At 40.3% G+C, this 22,161-nt stretch overlaps 1 protein-coding gene across 2 annotated transcripts in view; it reads right to left on the bottom strand.

The window, feature by feature from the left end:
* Nucleotides 1-22,161, bottom strand: part of TMEM131 (transmembrane protein 131) — a 236,664-nt gene that overhangs the window by 25,118 nt on the left and 189,385 nt on the right. For both annotated transcript variants that reach the window (XM_037154320.2, XM_037154319.2), the window contains exons 27-32: nt 21,913-22,055; nt 21,091-21,277; nt 19,883-20,068; nt 19,053-19,211; nt 18,071-18,657; nt 901-1,076 (exon numbers count right to left, since the gene is read on the bottom strand). In XM_037154320.2, coding sequence (XP_037010215.2) covers nt 901-1,076; nt 18,071-18,657; nt 19,053-19,211; nt 19,883-20,068; nt 21,091-21,277; nt 21,913-22,055 — 1,438 coding nt within the window. The remainder of the gene's footprint in view (nt 1-900; nt 1,077-18,070; nt 18,658-19,052; nt 19,212-19,882; nt 20,069-21,090; nt 21,278-21,912; nt 22,056-22,161) is intronic.

Below are 22,161 nucleotides of genomic sequence, written 5' to 3' on the forward strand. Positions count from 1 at the left end.
TAATGGGGAGGGTACAAAGGGAAAGGCAGTTGGCAAGAAAAGTAGTTACATATAAATTTTATTTAAAAAATTCATATATGTAGATGACACCACTGGATTTCTTTAAGAAATGATTCCTTAGGCCATTAGGTTAAAACTGAAAAGAAATGTCTGCTCTACAATATTAAAGGTTATATTAGCATCTTTTCAATCTGAAGTATAGTTATCTAAAAATAAAAATGCCACAACAGAATTCCACTTTCCCTTTCCATATTCCCTGCAAATATGGCTTATAACTCAGACTCTCAGACACATCCCAACAGTAGCCCTACCCTCCATGACCTAACTCCCACTAGTATCAGGTGCTTTGCAATATCAGTCCTGATGCTGAGGACTCTGAGGAGTGAGGCAGCTTTCCTGCTGTGCTGATGCGTGCTTCACGGAGTTCCCAGTTCTGGGTGAGTGCTAAAGCCTGGAGTCTTTCCCTGGGTCATGTTCACTTCCAGGACAATCACTACTCTGCCTGGGTAGGGAGTGAGCTGCTACGGAAGCCGGTTGTGCCAGGAGTGGTCTTACAGGAAAAGCTCAATCTAATTAAAATGGTCTATTTCCTTCCTTCTAATTCTCTTCTGATACTTAAAATCTGAAACAAATTTCATGAGCCAGAGTAGTTTCTAGACCAGAGAGACCCTAACTTTTAAGCAGTATTTCCAATTTCTAACTATTTTACTTTGTTAGCATGCTTCCCAGTATTCTTCCTGGGGGAAAACAAAGGCATTCGTCCCCAGAGCTGTGACTGCTTAAGCATGTCTGTGAACAATGAGTGCTAATCCTCAGAACATGTGCTCACATTAAATATAAAATGCTCACCATGCATTAAGAAACCCAAACAATGAGACTGATTGTATGACTGTGTCCTACCTCCTTGAGGAGAGATTCTGTGTCTGGGTTGGAGGTCTCTGTGGTGGTGGAGGAGCTGTCATCGTCAGCCAAGGAGTCTTTCAGCTCCTCTTCCGGGGGTTTTCCCTTTCCCTTCTTCTCCTTTTCCTCTTGCTTCTTTGATGCTTTAACCTTGCGCTGAAGAGGCTTTCCTTTCCCTGGGTATGAAAATCAAAGAATAATAACTGACTTTTAAATAGCTTAGAAAATACAGCCATTAAAACTTTTTTGAAGCTGGACTCCTATTAATAAAACTTTTCTTCTCTATTCCTTAGAGAACTATTATTTAATTATTCCTAATTAAAGTTTTCCAAAGTATGTTTGAATTATTGATTAGAATATTTTAAAAATCGACTTTGAGTTATAATTTTTGTACATACAATAAGGTGTATCTATTTTAAGTGTACAGTTCAATGAGTTTTGGCAAACTCAGTAGTTTTGACAAATCTGTTATGTCTTAGAATACCTTTTTTATACCACAGAGAGTAACACAGCTTGGAAGAGTCACGAAGTAAAACCCAGTGGTCTTTGAAATCCATCTGGAGATGGAAGTCTGATGGTGACATAGGCTGAGCGGTTCATGTGTATTATGTGAGGGGTGTTAAGAGCCCTGGAGGCAAAGCCATGCTGGTTGGGTCCAAATCCTGGCTCTTCCCTAACCAGCTGCATGATCTTGACCTCTCATCTGTAAGCTGTGGGAGGCAAGCCCTTGTGGGGTTGTAAGAACTACATGAAACCCAGAATAGTGCCTGGTATACAAATACCCTGATATTACACATAGATAGAAAGTACGATGCAACTATAGAAAGCCCATTAAACAGATGTAGTGCTCTCAAGGCACATATCAACCCGCAAGAGAGTGCCCACTATTTCCCAGGCCCTGTCCCATGTCCTGGGAATACAGCAGTGGGTACCAACAACATAATCCTACCTTCGTGCAGCTTATGTTCTTGCTGGACTAGACACTGGCAGAGAAATCCCAGTTCCAGCAGCTTGGATTATGCTGCAAACCCACTAGGGCAAGCAGGCTGGGAAAGCCACAGAAGCCCTGAGAGCCACAGGTTAACTCATCCTGTACACATCATTTCTAAATATATCCTTTTACAATGGTGACTTAATACAATGTATTTAAACCCTATTTTACGGCCACTGTTAACAGGTTCCCAAGACACATACTTTATCATCTAGAACAGGGTTGGTTGGCAAACTACGAACGGCCCACTGGCCAAATCTGACCTGTGGCCTGATCTATCTGTAGGGCTTATGAGCAGAGAAAAATTTTTGTATTTTTAAGTGGTTAAAAAAAAAGAATATGTGATGGAGATAGTCTGTGGTACATGAAGCCTCAAATATGTACCATCTGGCCTTTTACAGAAAAAGTTGTCTGAGCATGATCTAGAAAAAGTAGTAAGGCTCTGACTTTTAGGAATGTCATTCTGTCACCCCTTTCACAGTGATTCTGGAGGTAATAGATTTGAAATCGTTAACTGGGATATTAAGTAAAAAACTGAGAAGCCTTTGTCTTTGCAGAAGATTGGCCAGCTGACTTAACTGTATCAGTCCCTGGCCCACCTTGACCAGCCGGAGCTCCTCTCTGCCGTGGCAGAGGGGCGGGACTGCTCAGATTCTGTTAGTTCAACAGCTGATGCTGCGAGTCCTTCAGTCACTCACACAGGACCAAGACCAATCCCCAATACAATTAATGTCCCCTTGCCATTTTATAATTTTATCATGGTTAGGTTCATGGGTAAGAGGCACTACCTGTAGAAATAATCTGTATTTATGCCCTGGCCAGCTGGCTCAGTTGGTTGGCACGTCATCCTGTACAACAAAGGTTGCAGGTTTGATCCCTGGTTGGGGCATGTACAGGGGACAATTAATAGATATTTCTCTCACATCAATGTTTCTCTCTCTCTTTTACTCCCACCACCCACTTTTTGTCTTTCAAAAAAATAATAAAAAAATTTAAAAATCAGTAAACATATCCTTGAGTGAGGATTAAAAAAAGAGAAATAATATATACTTGTAAAATCTGAAACCTCCTCCATACATAGAAAAAGGCTGAAAATGATATATATTTTTTCTTATTGCACTCAAATCTTGAAGCTAGGAATATATAAAGGATGAAAAGAAACACTTAATAAACCACTAGTTCAGCTGAAAACTTAAGTGCAAACTTACTTAATGAAAGAGTAGTTTATACTTTTTACCGCCAAATCCTCATCTTTTTCAATCTTCTGCACTTGAATTTTTGCCCCATCTCCTTAATGATTTTGAAAAGGTGAGTAATGACCCTTTAATTATCAATGCCCATGACCTCTGACCTCTAGCACTTCTCATTCTACAGGCTTCTGTGTTCTACTGGACACTGAGACGTCCCCTCTCCACCATCCGCCCCAACATCATCCCTCTCTTCTGGCACAGTGATTCTTTCGATGTTTTTACTGCTTTTTTGGTGCTGGTGTTCCCTAGACACCTGACCTTGAAACTTCTCTTTTCCCTCTATAATCACCCTGGGGGATCACTTTAATAAAACAAAGTAACAAGTAAAAAAAAAAGTATATATCTCATTTAAATTTAAAAGCAGAGTTCCCAAGAACTCACAGTGACTAAGTTGTAGCAAATCCACTGGGTGTATACTAATCCTTGTCAAGTGTATTAATTCCTTTGAACCACCCAGTGTCATTTACTCTGAAAAAGCTAAACACCCTTTTTCTTATGCAAAGAATAGGTCCACTGGGCCTGGAAGCCACCCTCCCAAGTTCTACTGCAGCTTTCTTCCCAACATGCAAAGGACTGGCTCTCTACCATCATGTCTGAGAAAAATGGATTTACAAATGTTCACTTCATAAGTGACCAACTGCTAGACCCACTTCATCAGTAAGGAAACAGGAAAACAACTCATGGAAGTAGACAACAATCCATCAAATTTTCTCATCAGAGCCCTGGCTAGCATAGCTCAGTGGACTGAGCGCGGGCCTGCGAACCAAAGGATCGTGGTTCAATTCCCAGTCAGGGCACATGCCTGGGTTGCAGGCCATTTCCCAGCAGGGGATACATGAGAGGCAACCATACATTGATATTTCTCTCCCTCTCTCCTTCCCTTCCCCTCTAAAGATAAATAAATAAATAAAATCTTAAAATTTTTTTTTTCTCAGCAGAGAGACACTCTAGGCATAATAATTTTGTACGACATGCAGCACTGAGTTAAGATACTATAATCACAAATACCCTGTTCTTAAGACATGTAGGCAGTTTCCACTTTTCACTATTATAAAGCATAATGTATGTAAGATTACTTCTAGACATTAAATTTCCAGATATGAGCTTACTGGTTCAAATGATGTGTGTATTCTTTTTATGGCTTCTGACATGCTTCAGGAAACTTGCTGCTTTCCATAATTTATGAATATACACATTTCTTTAAAAAATGATTTGAGAGAGAGAGAGAGAAACATTGGTTTGTTGTTCCACTTACAGTTATGTTCACTGGCTGGTTCCTGTATGTGTCCTGACCAGGAAACCTGCAACCCTGGCGTATTGGGATGGTGCTCTAACCAACTGAGTTACCCAGCCAGGGCCGGCCAAGTTTCTTTTTAACACAGCTACCACTGAGAATTATTTTCTATATATGAGTATAACTATAGATCCCAGGCTATTAATGTGTTTAAAAATATATAATTTGCTTGCCTAAATTGAAGAAAGAAGAGTCATTTAACAGGTTAAATTCTAATCACCAACAATTTGGGTGTAAGACCATCTATCACAGCAAATTAAAAGATAAGCCTGCTAAATACATGCCTATCATAATCGGCTAGGAAGGTTTTTGACATGTGGTTAGCCAATGACAACCTCTCTTGGCACTGTCTTCATTCCTGATTCAAATGGGTAAGAAGAGTCCTGGTGTCCCTGTGTACCCTGCCCCACCAAAACATTGGCCATTCTCATCTAGTTACATGGCTAGATGGAAAAGCAAACTGGGGGTCCCTGCTCTCTAAAGCCCCAACTCTCTACTCATGTTCTCCCCTGCCATCCTCAAATTAAGGTTCTGATTAGAAGTTTCAGACCCAGGAGGGAGGCAAGAAGACTCATTTGGACTCTAGCATAAGCTTCACCACCTAAGCTCTATCATGGGCTTCCTTGTCCTGAACGAGAACTGTAACCATGCTTTTCTTTGGGCTTAGCTGCTGGGACGTTTGCAGCCAATTTAATGCTTAAGGGTAACAACTAACTTTATTCTAGGCCTGTTGATATAGCACCAAAATTAAAAAGAAACAAATGAAACAACAAAAACTGCTTCTTGTCTTTATCTACTGTCTTATATGTGCTTTAATAATTTGACTATCTCCAATCATTTTAAAAGTAGGCAAAATGTAAATTATAAGTTAAAAAATATGTTCTATTCATTTATTTTTTCTTGCCACTAAATGGTGTATAAATGATTCTGCAAACACTAAGTTGACCAAACTACTTTGGGCAACTTTGGTTGTCTCTCTCCCACTTTAAATCCCACTTTTAGTTTCCATTCAAAAGAATTATTCCAGGAAAATTCCAACTACTAGCAAATGATTTATTTGAACCTGTGCAGCCCCTGGCAGCTGTGGATCTAAGCTGGGTCTTGTGAAGCCATTTACAACACCTGACAGGAGACTCTGGAGAATCTCTAGGGCAGGGGTCCCCAACTTCCGGGCCATAGACTGGTACTGGCACGGGCCTGTTAGGGATGGGGCTGCACAGCAGGAGGTAAGCTCGACTGTAATGCACCTGAATCATCCCCAAACCATCTCCCCAACCCTGGTCTGGTCTGTGGAAAAATGTTCTTCCACCAAACCGGTCCCTGGTGCCAAAAAGGCTGGAGACCACTGCTCTAGAGAATCACTAATTCCAATGGGAATCTGTGTTCCTTCTCATGTTTTAGCTGCTTAAAAGGCTGAAATGAAGCCAATAAGTAATATGAGCCAATAAATAACATAAGAATAAAATCAACAACATGATTTACTGGGGTCGGTCCTGGACCTGTAAGTTTATTTTCCCCTATTGTTGTAAATAATACCTTCATAAGCATCATAAACTGAAAGATACCAAAAACATATATGAGGAGGCCTCTCTAGGAATTTTCTAGGTTAAGGTAAAAAATATTTTCAAAATTTTATAGAAATTACCACATTACTTTGTCTTAATAAGCTCTGTGCCGAGATAGTGAAGATGCTTGTTCAGCCCGATAGAAGGGAGAGAAGAATTCCTATTTGTGAAAAAACTACAATTCTATTACAGGGGAGGAATTAATAATTAGTTTACAAGACAACCCATACTCTGTTGTTATAGTTTTTCTTGGGTCTAGATACCACTAGCAGCACTAAGGAGAATTAAAAAGGTATACAGGACTAGGAAAAAAGGCTGCACAACCAAAACTTCAGAGCAAACACAGAATTCAATTATTTAGGATTTTCATATAATTATGTTCAATTAAGTTTTGCATTTATTTATTGTAGAAATAAAACATCCTGGATATTCAAAGCAAACTTACTACAATTTAATTTCAGAGAGGACAGCTTCTGTCCTTGTTTAGGCATTTCTTTCCACTCCCTTTGAGGGCAATTCCTTCCTGCCCCAAACCCACTGGATGCTTCCTCCACCCCTGAAGCTTGACCTGTTGGATCTCCCACCCCTTGACTTATCCATGTTCTCCCTGTCGGTCTGGTCTTCCCCTATCTTGCTAATTCCCCATGACATCCTTGCCCATGTTGTTTTGCTGTCTCTGTCCCACAGAACTCCAGCACTGTCTTAGTCCAAAGACCCATTCACCCTTACCCTGCAGAGCACACGGAGAGAAATGACAGCGCAAGGTGCTATTGCAGTGACCCTCAGCCAGGCACCCAATGTTGCCCAGGGGTCTGCTCTGCAAATCCAGCTCCTATGTCTTGTGGACTCCCACGCTACAGAAATTTCAGCCACTTGGAATTTGATTATCCTAAACTTTCTCTCTTTCTCTATTTTCTGTTTATACCAGGGGTGTCCAACATTTTGGTGTCTCTGGGCCACAGTGGAGGAAAAAGAGTTGTCTTGGGTCATACATTAAATACAAACACTAACAAAAACTGATGAGCAAAAAAGCTGCCACATAGTAACCCTAATTATGCAGCAGTCCTTTGAATAATCTTTTAAAATCATCAAGCAGGTCCCAAGTTACTGACCACTAATATAGAAGATGAATGTATCTTAAGTAATAAAATACCACTGACTTTTAAAATATTTTTTATTATAAAAGTAAAAGAGGGCAACATAAAACTAGTGAGATGTTTGACACTGTATTTGAGAAACTGGTACTTCAGTATCTGGTTTGATAGAAGCAGTTGCAGTTCTCAGTGAGTTCTCCAGGTGTTCATCAGGTATTTTGGTTCAAATTTTACTCCTAATGGGTTTCATTCTTGAAAATAGTCGCTCACAAATGTAGGTGCTGCCAAATAGTAATGACATGAATAAAGTGTGACTGTGAAGCAAGGGATATTTGTCTCAGGGAAGACAGGATCTATAAAAGTCCAGTAAAGGGACATGATCAAAGTTTTCTTTAAGTTGAGTGTTAGATTGAAGCTCTATATATTCCATTTGAAAATTGGCAGGTAACATATTTATGTCCACTGAAAGTGGAGTTGCAAATATAAAATACTGATTACTTCCCTGAAAATCTTTTTAATTTTTATTTTATTGATTATGCCATTAGTTGTTCTATTCTCCCCTTCATTCCCCTCCACCCTGCACCCCCCTACCCCTACCATTCCCCCCCTTTAGTTTATGACCATGTGTCTCAAGTTCTTTGGATTCTGTAATTTCCCATACTATTCTTGCCCTCCCCCTATTTTCTACCTACCATCTATGCTACTTATTTTCTGTACCTTCTCCCCCCTTCTCCTCCTCCCACTCCCCTGTTGCTAACCCTCCATGTGATCTTTATTTCTATGGTTCTGCTCCTGATCTAGCTGTCCTCTTAGTTTGCTTTTGTTTTAGGTGTGGTTGTTAATAACTGTGAGTTTGCTGTCCTTTCACTGTTCATATTTTTTATCTTCTTTTTCTTAGGTAAGCCCCTTTAACATTTCATATAATAAGGGCTTGGTGATGATGAACTCCTTGAATTTGATCTTATCTGAGAAGCGCTTTATCTGCCCTTCCATTCTAAATGAAAGCTTTGCTGGATAGAGCAATCTTGGATGTAAATCTTTGGATTTCATGACTTGGAATACTTCTTTCCAGCCCCTTCCTGCCTGTAAGGTCTCTTTTGAGAAGTCAGCTGACAGTCTGATGGGAACTCCTTTGTAGGTGACTTGTCGCCTTAGCTCTTGCTGCTTCTAGGATTCTTTCATTTGAATCTTGGCTAATGTAATGATGATGTGCCTTGATGTGTTCCTTCTTGGGTCCAACTTCTTTGGGACTCTCTGAGCTTCCTGGATTTCCTGGAAGTCTATTTCCTTTGCCAAATTGGGGAAGTTCTCCTTTATTATTTGTTCAAATAAGCTTTCCACTTGTGGCTGTTCCTCTTCCCTTCCTGGTACCCCTATAATTCGGATGTTGGAGAGTTTAAAGATGTCCTGGAGGTTCCTAAGCCTCTCCTCATTTTTTTTGAATTCTTGTTTCTTCATATTTTTGTTTGGTCATTTTTTTCCCTCTTTCTGGTCCACTCCTTTGATCTGAGTCCCAGTTTCCTTTCCATTACTATTAGTTTCCTGTGCATTTCCATTCATTTCAATTAGTTTAGCCTTCATACGTTCCTCTAATTTGTGACTAAAATCAACCAGTTCTGTGAGCATCCTGATTACCAGTGTTTTGAACTATGCATCTGAAAGTTTTGCTATTTCTTTGTCACTTAGATTTATGGGCTCTGGGGCTTTGAGATATTCTTGAGCCATTTTTGGTCTGTTCGCACCCATTAAGTATGAGGAGCGGAGCCTTAGGGGCAGGGCAGGGCCTCCAGGGCGGGGTTGCTGGGTTGTGAGGCTGTATGTGGGGGCGGGGTCAGAGCTGGGAAATGGCGGCTGTCTCTGCTGCCTCCCGTTGCTAGGACCCGCTCAGTCCCATCTCACTGCCCACTCCCTTGCCAGTCTATCTGCGCAGGAATGTGCCAGCACAGTCAACCAGCCTAGCGCCCTTCACCCTCACGGGATCTGCCTGTCACTCACTGGGTCGGCCCTTTGCAACCCCACGCCTGGGATCCGCGTGCTTGAGTCAGTCTGACCAAGTTTTCCTGTGCAACCCTGCTCTGCCAGCTGCTGGTTTCGCCCCTCTTACTGGTCAGGCTGAAGAATTCGTTGTTATCAGACTTCTGAAAAGTTCAATTTTCTGTGTTCTGGCTGTGTTTTCTGTTGCTAATACTTTGTTGTCTCTAAACTTGGTTGTGTAAGAAAACACGGTGTCTCCACCTATGCCTCCATCTTGGTGGAAGTCTGATTATTTTCCTGAAAATCTTGAAACCTGTTTTCAAATTCTTGTATCAAATTGAAGAGCAAGGCTGCACGTTTGTCACCGTTCACAGGACTGTGCTTAGCCAATGTGTCGAAATGCATGAAGCTGTTTGCCTCAAATTGGGCTTGCCATGTTTCCATTTCATTTGGAACGCTGATATGGTTTGAAACATGGTATTGATAAGTTGGTGTTCACATTGAAGACAGGTTTAACTCATCTAAAGGAGCAGTTAAATCCGCTGAAAATGCTAAATCTGTAAGTCAGTTTTCATTGTCAATTCTGGTACAAATTTGTTTTTTGACACCACAAATGACTTGCTAACATGTCACAAATCATAAAATCTTTTCAATACCTGGCCTTGACTTAGCCAACTTACTTCCAAAAAGTAAATGATGTCACCATAGTCGGCATCAGTACTTTTAAGGAATTCCTTGAGTTGGTGAATATGCAATCCTTTGGCTCTCATGAAATTCAGTCTTGATGATGATTTTCATGATGTTATCAATTTTTAAACCTTTTGTGCATACATTTTCTTGAGGTATTATGCAATTACTTCATCAAACATGAGTTTTGGGCAGCAACTGTATTGTCTTCTATTAATTTTACGATCCCTGTTTTTTACCTGCCATTGCCAGGGCACCATCAGTAACTGTACCAGATATGTTGACAATGGCCAAAGAAAATGGCTTGAACATATTCTGTATGCTTTGTATAAATCTCTTGATTTAATTGTGTCTTTTAATGGCACTGGAGAAGCTATTTCTTCAGTGACATTATATTCATCATCAATACCTTTAATAAGAGTGGCAAGTTGAGCCATACCTGTAGTATCAGTGCTACATCCATCGCCAAAGCATAACATTTAAAATTAGCAGCTTTACTCTCCAAACTTCTTCCAATAGATTTTTCCAGTTTCTTCAATTCACCTGGCTACAGTCTGGCGAGACAAACTGATTTTGGAAATACCACCCCCCCCTTTTTCAGGGCAAATTATATCTGCCATGCTGTCTATACATTGTTTAATAAACTCACCATCAGTAAATGGTTTTGATTTTTTTGCTATTAAATATGCTACCACATAACTAGCTTTTACAATGAATCCACCTGAGTTATAACTTTCTGAAAAGAATTTTGAGCAGACTTTTTATCAGCTCTGCCATTTTGTCCTTATGACACAATCCTTCATATGCACTGAATTTGGCAGCATATTTTCGCATATAACACCTTTTCAACTTACAGTCTGTGAAAACTTGCACAAATTCCCTACAAATTAAGCAGAGTGCCTTACTATTTGCTTTGACAAAAAAGTAGTCATCTGTCCACTTTTCACTGAACAATCTTCCTTCATCTGTAATTTTTCTTTTGAGATGTTGTAGAAGCCATGCTGGGATTAAAAATAATAGTAATAGATAAAGGACTTTATTTACTTTTATTGTTTTTAAAGATTTTATTTATTTATTTTTTGAGAGAGGGGAAAAGAGGGAGAAAGAGACAGACAGAAAAATCAGTGTGTAGTTGCCTCTTGCACACTGGCAACTGGAGACCAGACTGGCAACCCAGGCATATACCCTGACTTGGAATCGAACCAGCAACCCTTAGTTTGCAGGTCAACACTCAATCCACTAAGCCACACCAGCCAGGGTGTACTTTATTTACTTTTATTATGAAAATTAACTGACAGGAAGAGAGAAAGCAAGGTTTGGGCCCTTCCACAGCCCTCTCTGCTGCTGATGCAGGGTGAGTCAGACGACCAATTATAAGGTGTGGCAGGTGATGTGTGAGGTGCCACTGAGGTGTGGAAATACCTTTAGTAATCAAATAAGAATGCTTACCTGACTTCTAAATAACATTAAATGCCTAACATTGCAACTGTAGGTTGAAATATTAGTGATAACTGTTGCCTTGCCACGTTACCACAAGCACATGTAATGTCTGATGGTGTCAATTCTACTGTCTGCGTTTGGAAGATAACACTGGAAGTCGCACACCATTGTAGAACTGAAGCCACACATGCGTATAAATAGCACGAACATATGTGTGTTTATTTTATGTGATATTATGGCATGTAATTATAAATAAATCTCATAATGTTTTAAGTAAATTTATGATTTTGTGTTGGGGCCATCCTGGCCATCCTGGGCTGCGTGCAGCCCATGGGCTGTGGGTTGGACACCCCTGGTTTAATACCTTACCATCTCTCCCTTAGTCCCAGCAGCTGTTTTTTAGTTAAAAATAAAAAGCTCCTCTACTTCTCTGTGCTGTCTCCTCACCTTTACCAATTTCACCTGCATTCACATACCAATGGACTAAGTGTCTTTTATCATCTACTGAACTGGACTTCACTGCACCCTACCTCCTTGGGCATTTTGTTTTCACCAATTACCTCATTTACTTCTTTTTTTTGAGAAGTGGCACAGCTGAAAGGTTAGGTTAGTCAGGCCTGGGCTTGGCCCCCACATCTGCCTGATGTAGCTTTCTGAAACTGAAGACGCCAATCATGGCGGTGCATGAAGCATGCGCAGTTGTGTCAGTGGCATTTGCAAGTGCTGACCAACAACACTGCTCTCAGCTTTACTGGCTTTTTGTCTTTGGCTCATAGGTATTTTCAAGTACCATGTTCCCATTTTTTCTTCATTAAAAATGCTACCATACAATATATGCCTCCCCTTTTCTTGTTAAAAATTAAAGACCAGTGAAGCTACAGAGTAAACCCTCCCCTCCTTATTTCATTCACTTGCCCACTAACACGTACACATACACTACGTGGCTGCCGGAACAGTCGGATGTGAGAGGTACTCTCTAAGCCATGTATCCTGTTTTCTAGTCTTATCACTTCACAGAACTATTCTTGTTGAGGTCAAATCATGTCTTAGCTGTCATCTCCTATGTGGAGCTCTGGTCTACCTTCCCTGCTCCTGGCCTCACTGGGATATGCTGCCCACACCTCTACCTGCTTTCTGACATGTTCTCTGTTGGCCACCTTTTGCCAGCCTTGCTTTCAGAACTGTTTTTAGTCCCCTGCTTGTCCCATTTATCATCCTCAAGACCAAGCTCTAATTGGACATTTCTGCTGGGAAGTTCCACATCCATCTTCAACTCAGCAGGTGCCATTTCCTGCCCTAGTAATAATCATAACAGTAGCTGCACCCTATAATGTAAGTAGGAGCTATCTTATCCACTTAAATATAACAGATAGAGGCTTGGAGAAGTAATTTTCTCCAAAGTTACGTAGTCAGCAGAATACTGACCCAGGATTTAATCTGGGCCTGCTTGAGGGCAGACCCTGACCTCAGGATTCCACACCACATTGCTTCTCCTGAAGTGGATACAGAAGTGATGATGGCTACAAGATGCCTCCTCCACTGCTTCAGTTAGTGCAGATATTAAGAACTGACAGCACCAGATTCAGAGCTTTCTCTGTAACCCTCAGTCCAACAATCCCTAAGGCTTAGGTGTTTGAGAGGGAAAAAACCACAGAAGTACAGAATCTATAGACTATCCAGCTGTACAAGGCCCTGCTCAGGCCAGCAATTAATAGAGGGCCCTCTGGGTGCCACCTTCCACGAAGGACAGTAACTGGAGGAAAGACTAGAGAAATGGCTGGATAGCCTGCAAGCCACTCAACTGCAAGAGGGCGGGATCCAGGGAGACCACATTCATTTGAAGAGGTCAATCTGAACAGTCTCTAAAATGACATGAGCTATTTACAAGACTGTGCTTTTTTTCTTTGAGATATTGAGGGTGTGGGAGGAAGAACAGAGTCCTTGTGAAAAGAGAAGGTTCATATTTAATGTAAATATGATAACTATTTGTAGGGGTTGGGGTAAGCTTTAGACTCACAGGGTTGTCCAACCTTTTGGCATCTCTGTGCCACACCGGAAGAAGAGTTGTCTTAGGCCACATATTAAATACACTGCGACATGTAATAACAAAAAAAATTCATAATGTTTTAAGTAAATTTATGATTTTGTGTTGGGCCACATTCACAGCCATCCTGAGTTACATATGGCCTGCTGGCCACAGGTTGGACACTCCTGCTTAGAGGGATTAGAAAGCTTTTATGACATACCACTATTCTGCAACTCTCAGATCAATGCCCACCTGTCAAAGTTCATTTAAAAGACTGGTGTACTGTATGTACATTATACATCAATGAAAACACTGTTAAAAAAAAAGACCTAGCTCTTTCATTCTTTTGAAATAGCAGCAGTGGGAAGGATAATAGGCAGGGTGGCCACTCATGTACAGCCTCTAATACTGTGTTCACATGGAATTACTAATAATGTGATATCCATGCTCCCTCTTTAAATATCTTTTAATAGGTCAGCTCTAGGCCCACTGTGAAAATTAAAACACAGTCTTTAATTTTAAAATTTATGTTCTAGATGAATGACCTTGAAAATAAAAACAGACCTATCCTTCTGATGCTAGGGGACTATCTCAGACACAGGCAATAAGGGATTCAATCTGACAACCAAACTCTTTCTTTGTGCTAAGAACAGGTTATATCCATTTATTCTATTTGTTCCCTCAATATGGGAAAAAACACTTAGATAACTTGATCTAACTAAAAAACTATACAAATATTATAAAAGCACCCTAAAATATGTAAATTCTATTAATGAGATAACAAGAAAAAGATTTCTGTGGAAGAAACTAACATACTAAAGATATGTTACTGTTTTACAAATCTACATGTACAAACTATTTTTTTTTTTTACTCAATCAAGGATAGTCTCTTTAATAAACAGTGTAGGGAAAAACAGATATCCACAAGAATGAATTGGATCTCTATCTCTCACCACTCACAAAATTAAACCAAATGGATTACAATTTTTTTGTTTTACCTGTTCATTTATTTTGTTTTATTTTAGATTCAATTGTTGATATATATGTATTTACTACCATTTTACTATTCATATTTTTTATCTTTTTTTCCTTCTTCTTAAAGACCCTTTAACATTTCTTACAATATTGGTTTGGTGGTGATGAACTCCTTTAGTTTTTTTCTTGTCTGGAAAGCTTTTTATCTACCTTTTGATTTGATTTGATTTTTAAAAAGATTTTATTTACTTATTTTTAGAGAGAGGGGAAGGGAGGGAGAAACAGAGGGATAGAAACATTGATGTGTGATTCCTTGCATCTCGCACCCCAAATGGGGACCTGGCCTGCAACCTAGGTATGTGCCCTGACTGGGAATTGAACTGGAGACCTTCCAGTTTGCAGGCTGGAGGTCAGTCCACTGAGCAACACCAGCCAGGGCTCTGTCCTTTGATTTTAAATAATAGCCTTGCTGAGTAGCATAATGTTGATTGTAGATCCTTGTTTTTCATCACTTTGAATATTTCTTGCCATTCCCTTCTGGCCTGCAAAGTTTCTTTTGAGAAATCATCTTAGAGTCTTATGGGAGCTACCTTTTAAGTAACTAACTGCTTTCCTCTCACTGCTTTTAAGATTCTCTTTGTCTTTAATCTTTGGCATTTTACATATAATGTGTTTTGCTGTGGGCCTCTTTGGGTTCATTCTGTTTTGGACTCTTCTAAGCTTCTTGTACTTGTATGTCTATTTCCTTCATCAATTTTCTGTCATTATTTTTTCAAATGGGTTTTAACTTTGTTTTCTCTCTTCCCCTTTCAGCACTTCCATGATGTGAATGTTCCTTACACTATCCTCATTTCTAAAATTCTTTTTTTCTTTTTGCTGTTCTAACTGGGTGTTTTTTCCAAATTGCTGATTTGACTCTTGGCTTCATTTTTTTCTACTATTGATTCCCTGTAAATTATTTGTTATTTCAGCTAGTGTATATCTTTGGTTCTTTTCTTATGGTTTCCATGTCCTTTTCTTTGCTACTGAAGTTCTCACTAAATTCCTTTAGCATCCTTATAATCAGGGTTTTGAACTCTGTACCTGTTAGTTTGCTTGCCTCTATTACATTTAGCTCTTCTTCTTGTTCTTTTACTTGGGATCTGTTTGTCTCCTCACTTTGGATGCCTCCCTGTTTGTTTCTATGTATTAGGTAGAGCTGCTACGTCTCCTGGACTTGGCCTATTGTAGTAGGTTTCCTGTAGGGTACAGTGGCACAGCCTCCCCATTCACCTCTACTGGGCACTCCAGGTACAACTCACTATGGGCTGTATACAACTTCCTGTGGTAGTTGAGCCTTGATTGCTGTTTGCAACTAACATTCAATTGGAGGGAATTACCCCCAGGCTGACTGACTTTGAGGACTAGCTCAGACCACCATGGAGGATCAGCTATGCAGAGTCCCACCAAATCTATCTCTTGAATGTGTGACTTGTGGAGGTGGTTGGGTGGTGCTTCAATATGGTCTGAAGCTGTCCACCAGGTGCACTGGCTCTGTGGCCTCCTGGGAGACGCAGGCCGAAGTCAGCTGTGGCATGGCATGAGTAACAAAACTATCTGCAGATGGCTGCTACTTGTGTGGGTCTTGGAAGTGCCCAGGAAAGGCCAAGTTGTGAACCAAGGCCAGCTGGTCTAGTTCTAGATCTAAGGCTACATAGCAAGAGTTTGGGAGCATGCTAAAGTCAGATGCTGCTTGTTTGTGAGATTTTAGGAAAGTATGAAGCATGAATCAAGACAGACTGGACAGAGGTTGGGTAGGCACTCATTGAGTGGGGTGGGATCTCAGGGATTCACCAGGTAGGGCTAATAATGTGAGCCAGATTGCTGGAGACTCAGATATGGTACCAGCCTGTTGGTTCTGTGAGGGGAGGGCTCAGAAAAGGAACAATGGCCTCTGCCAGCATTTGTGTCTTGGAGAAAGCTGTCTCTCCAGCTCGCGCCTGAATGCCAGACTATTTAGTTCCTTCTTATATGGCCCTGCTGCCTTAGCACTGGAGCTCAGAGGGAGTGAATCTAAGTCCATGCACAGACTTTTTAAAAGGAACTGCCTGGGACTCCCAGAAGCCCTTTGTCTCACTCAACCACAATCTCTATTAGTTTTTACATCCATAATTTATGGGGGTTCCTCTTCCTGGCACTGGAACCCTGGGCTAGCAGGCCTAGTGTAGAGCTGGGACCCATTGTTCCTCAGGGGGGTTTCTCTGCAGACAAAATATCTGCCCCACATGAGTGTGGGACTAGCCCCTTCCATGTCTTGATGTGGTTCCTTCTTTATATCCATAGTTGCAGGACTTCTGTTCACCTAGATTTCAGGTGGTTCTGAATGCTGGTTGTTCTGCAGTTCTTTTGTAATTTTGCTGTCCCAAATGCATTTAGTTCTAAGAGGACACTATATAATTATCTTCACATCATTGCAATAAGAAATTCTCTACAGAAAACTCATGAACCCTGGGGATGTCAGGGTTTTTTTTTTTGTCATATGGCTGCAGAGTTCCCACTCCTTCTGTAAAAACCAAAGGTAAACCTTTTTGGTACATTAATGAGAAAAGTACTTAAATAGGCTTGGAGTAACATGCATTGGGACAGCTGATACAGGACAGAAAGGAAGATGCAAAAATGTTCGGGATGTAAAGGATTAAATGGAAATACAGCTAGGCCATTTACTGCTTTTTACTTTTGATTTTGGAAGTTACCCATCAGCCTACCTGTGTATGTATGTGTGATATAAAGACTTCTAAGATGGCTCCCAGTGATCTCACCTCCTTGTATTTGTGTTCTTATAGAATTCTCTCTCCTGAACTGTGGGCAGGACCACATTGCTAATGACCAGACTATTGCAGAATAGATGGGATGTCACTTCCAGGAGTAGGTCACAAGAGACTGACTTCTCTCCTGCCAGCTTGTTTTCTCTCTTGCCTTGTTCCATTCTTACTCTGGGGAAGTCAACTGTTTTGAGCTGCTTTATAACGAGGACCCATGACAGGCTGCTGGCCATATCCAGCAAGGAATTTGTAATCATCAGTTCAACAGGTTGTGAAGAAATGAATACTGCCACTGAATACCTCAGTGAGCTTGGAAACAGATCCACCTTCAGCCCTACCCAGCACCTTGAGTGCAGTCCTTTGAGAGCCAGAGAACCCAATTGAGCTACGCCCTAAAGCCTGACCCACAGAAATTGTGAGTCATTGTTCCAAAGGAAAAGATAAGTAATAGAGTATGCAAAACTCCAAAGCAGGGGTCAGCAAACTTTTTCTTTAAAGGGCTAGACAGTTGAGTAGCTCCTACAGTCTCTGTAGCAGCTACTCAACTCTGTTGTTACAGTACAAAAGTGGCCACAGACAGTATGTAAACAAATGGATGTTGCTGTGTGCCAATAAAACTTTATTTACAAAAATAGGTGGTGATCTGGCTCACGAGCTGTAGTCTGCCAACCCATGTTCTAAAATACAGGTTGTAAAGAAATACTATTTTTTGAGTTAAAATGATCTCCATTTTACTACTGTGTTAAAAATTTATTTAAACAACTGAACAAAAGCTCAATCTAGCAGAATTATATGATAGTCACAGGCAGATGAAAGGAAAAAAGCAGATGTTTAATAAATTTCTGAATTTGGTCAGTAATCTAAAAAACACAAGTATGTTTTATGACAAATGGCTACCTCTACTTGCATTTTTGACATGGAAAAGCTGAAGTCCAATGCTGGAGCTAAATCTGACCCAGAAGAACACCTACTGAATTATAGTACACCACAACTCTGACCACAATAGCTGCTGAGACATGCACTGGCTGTCCCCTCATGCAGCGTGCTGTTCCCCAGTGAGAACAGAAGCTTACCTTTGCTTTTTGACAGTGGTGATGGTGGCTGCTCTGTAAACACATCTAGGGCTGGGGGGTCATGGTGGTCGAAATCTTTGTCCATGGCTTCTATGAGACTGGTGATGTCGGAGTCTTCCGAGCTGTGCCTTGTGCTGTTGGCACGTTCTGAGTGGGAAGGGTGTACAAGGGGGGTGGGTGACAGCCTTCCGGGCTGTGGCTCCTGGTGCTGAGGCACTGGTGGTGGTGGGGGTGGAGGAGGAGACTGCTGCTCCAACGTGAGGTGGACATGATGCTGGCTGCTGTGCTGGCTCTGTTTTGTACCTTTGGACTTCCTGCCTGCTGTGTGACCCTGGGCCACTGTATTTGAGTCGAGGACCAGGGGGCCTGCTTTGCTAGCAGACTGTGCAGAAGTCCTGCTAGAGGTACTGGAGCTGTTTTTGGCTCTGACATTGTCTGCGTCAGCTGAGTTTCTACTGCTGTGACTGTTGTGTGAATGGATGGATGGGCCACACTGCTTATGACTCCCTGCACCAGGTCGGGATGATGAGCCACCTGTGCCACAGAACCCCCGACTGTGACTGGAGTCACAGCTCAGTGTGTTCAAGCTGAAAAAGGACAAAGTGCTGTCAGTAAGATTTTGTCAGTGATCTAGAAAATCTTAAATAAAAATATTTATTTCATCAGTAAAGCCATCACAAATATAAATATTCCAAGGAAAAGAAAGCAATGAAAATACTTCTCACAACTCTATATGGTCTATTCTTTTTGAAAATTTAGGAATTGAGTCACACTGTAAGAATATTTTAACCCTCACTAATACAATGAAATCATGATTATTTGCTGTAAGTTCTTAGTAACTGAGAGTTGCATACAGTGTGTTATTAAGTAATTAAAAGTAAGATTTTTCTCCCAATAAAGATGAAAGAGGAAGCTATTTTTCTTTTGTTTACATCAGCCAAAGCTATATATACTAGAATCTATTTTCAGCCTGTGAACATACTTTCCTTCAGATGAAATACCAATGATTCTCCTGAGATCAAATGGTCTTCCCACATCAAAGGGCGGGTTTGAGGCCTCAAAGGATAGTCGCCTTCGAAATGGCTCCCAAATTCCTTGAGCTTCTAAATAGGCTGTTCCGATGACCAAAAGAAAGAGGGCACTGCAGAGACAGAGAGGGAGAATCAGGATTCGTGCATCAGTGCAGGAGTGACCAAACTGGATTTAAAGGTGGGGTTTCTCGGCAAAGTACAATATGATGTAAAAAAACCAAAGATGTCTATGAAAGTTTTAAATGGATAAAACAAAAATAAAGCACTGTGGGTAAGAGTTTGCACACCATTTTTTACAGAATGCCAATTTACACTAAGGCTGATACAGGGGAAATAATTATTTGTATCAGAACAGTCACTAAAGGATACTTTTCCTTTTATCAAGAAACAGCTTTTATCTTTTTTCTTTTAGTTTTAACTCTAGGTCAACTCTGTTTCCTTAAAGGATGTGTGGAGTAACTATGTAAATTAATTTAGAGGTGAGTATATCTGGTTCTCGAAACACAAACAAATATAATGATGAATTAGGAATTTCCCCTTTAAGGAATTAATATATACTTAATTTATATAGCAAATTTCAAAGGCAGACAAACTCTGATCATATATGCCACCAAAAAGGGCTCATTTTTGACCGCTTCCACTGGATGTGGAGCAGGTATGTAAGCCTGACTGTCTACTCGTGGAAGGTTCCCCAGCACTCAGAACATGACTGTCACACAGCGGGCACTTGATGAACAATGTCAAGTGATGCTGACTACAAACTATAAAAGAAGACAAGTACCTCATTATTCCTGAGATGATAATATAAAGAGCCAGCTCCCAGTTGGGTCTGGGTAGGGCTTCTGCACAGGTTGCTAACATATGGTATGGAAGGGATGCATTCAATACAAACACAAATTCAGAGCCACTGGTTGTTACAAACTTCAATTCACGAATAACCCTAGAAGCTGTGAAATCAGGAGTAAACCTAAAACAGAATGATGGCAGTTAAGACCAAACTTTAAAAATATACTGCAAGCAGTTTAAACACAGTATCAGACCCATATGCCTTTGAAACATAACAAGAAATTTGTTTGATACTTTTATTTAACATCTTCATTTTAAGATAAAGTTGTTTCCCATGAGGTTAATAACAAAACAACTATATTCTGTAGGTATAAAAAGTACCACAGTCTGTTCCCTGCAATTATTAATTCAGAAAGTGCTCTCTGAGCTTCCTTCCCCTCCCTTCTCCTTTGTCTAAATCTACACCGTTCTCCCAGGATACATTCCCAATAATGCCTTTAAAAAACCCCATCTAAGCCCTGGTGATCTTTTCTTTGTCTGTTGTCTTCTAATACTGCTTTGTTCCCAATTATTGTATTTTTATGTTTGTTAATGGTACGTTCCCCAACCAGATGACGTGCATGCACACGAGGAAAGGTGTGCTATTCCTCACTGTGCCTTCAATGGAGTACTAAATGTAGTGACCTGTGACATCAGTGTCCACTCAAGATCATGACACTGTCATTCAATTAAGAGGACAAGGTTATATTTTTCTTACATAAACTTTACAACATAACAAGTTATCAGTTAAAATATGCTGTAACTATTATTTATAAAAGAATTAAAACTATTTTGACAAACTATTTTACATATTCGTACATGGCACAACATGGAAAAACTGTACATGTGATGTGTCTCCTTTATTGCTGAGACTGAACTTATAGTCACCAATACCTTCTGCTTTAACACAACCCAGAAAGTAATTCTGAAACTGGTTTCTAAGATTATCTGATCCACTCTGGGGACAGAAGAAGTCTCACAATTTTGAAAATGAAGATATAAAAAAATATCCAGACAAAGTGAAAAAAAAAAGTAAATACATTTGTGGATAAAAACCTTTTTTTTTTTTGTTAAGTATGAGAACATTTTCCAGTTTAAACAACTCTAGTATAAAAAGTTAACGGGAAGCTAATGATTCATTATACCTCATCAGAAAATACTTACAATATAATTATGTCTTTAGAGGCATTGGCGCTCAGTGCAAACCCTTGACAATTAACAACTTTGAAGCCATATCCCTCACATGAGTACCCACTGACTTCAATAGTTTCTATGTGGATTTCAAGTTGTCCTGTATTTTCTACTTTAAATGTTCTTTTCAATGTGAAATTTGGTTCTCTCAGTTTCAAACCTAAAGGAAAAAAATGCAGAGTGAATATAAATCTTACAACCATGTACCCCAGGTCCAAAATGATAAATGTTTCCACATGAATGCATATGGAGATTATGAAGTAACTCCTCATTTTATCCAGGTATCAGCAGGAAGTACCCCACTTCATATGTCCTGTCAGATACCGAAAGTTTGACTTTCTCTTTTACACTTAGAGTAAGTCATATAAGGCATGAAATGAATACTGGTATCTTTTTTTGGGTAGATTTTTATTTATTTATTTTTAGAGAGGGGAAGGTAGGAAGAAAGGGAGGGAGATCAACATCAATGTGTGGTTGCCTCTTGTGCGCCCTACTGGGGACCTGGCCTGCAACCCAGGCATGTGCCCTGACTGGGAATTGAACCAGCAATCCTTTGGTTCACAGGCTGACATTCAATTCACTGAGCTATTACCAGCCAGGGTGGTACTTTAAATCTTTTAAGATCCAAATCAAACAACCCTGAAAGCAAGTCAGGGTGTTTCCTTAAAACTCTGAAGTATTCATCATTGATATACACACATGCACAGACAGAAATGCCATTCTTGTTTTTGGAATTAATTACAGCTGAAAACAAATGCTGAAGTTTGTGCCTGTGGAACTGTTAGTGATACTCACTATCTGTACAATCTTTTAATAATGGTTCTGTGATTTTAAAGCGTAAGGAACTCCCTGGGCCTGGAAGCTTGCCTGCCACCCTCAAGCTCTCAGTTGTTCCTTGTCCTTGGACCATCAGAGCATCCATCACGGTCAGGTTATTTCTATGCAAGAACAAGAATCACAGATTTTTCATCACTCTCGGCTTTTTGGCTAAGATCAAGTGAAGGACTATAGATTTTTCTCCTATTACATTTGCACAATACTTTG

The sequence above is a fragment of the Artibeus jamaicensis genome, unplaced genomic scaffold (genome assembly GCF_021234435.1).
Source record: "Artibeus jamaicensis isolate MK-2021 breed Jamaican fruit bat unplaced genomic scaffold, CSHL_Jam_final contig_384, whole genome shotgun sequence".
NCBI classification, from domain to species: domain Eukaryota; kingdom Metazoa; phylum Chordata; class Mammalia; order Chiroptera; family Phyllostomidae; genus Artibeus; species Artibeus jamaicensis.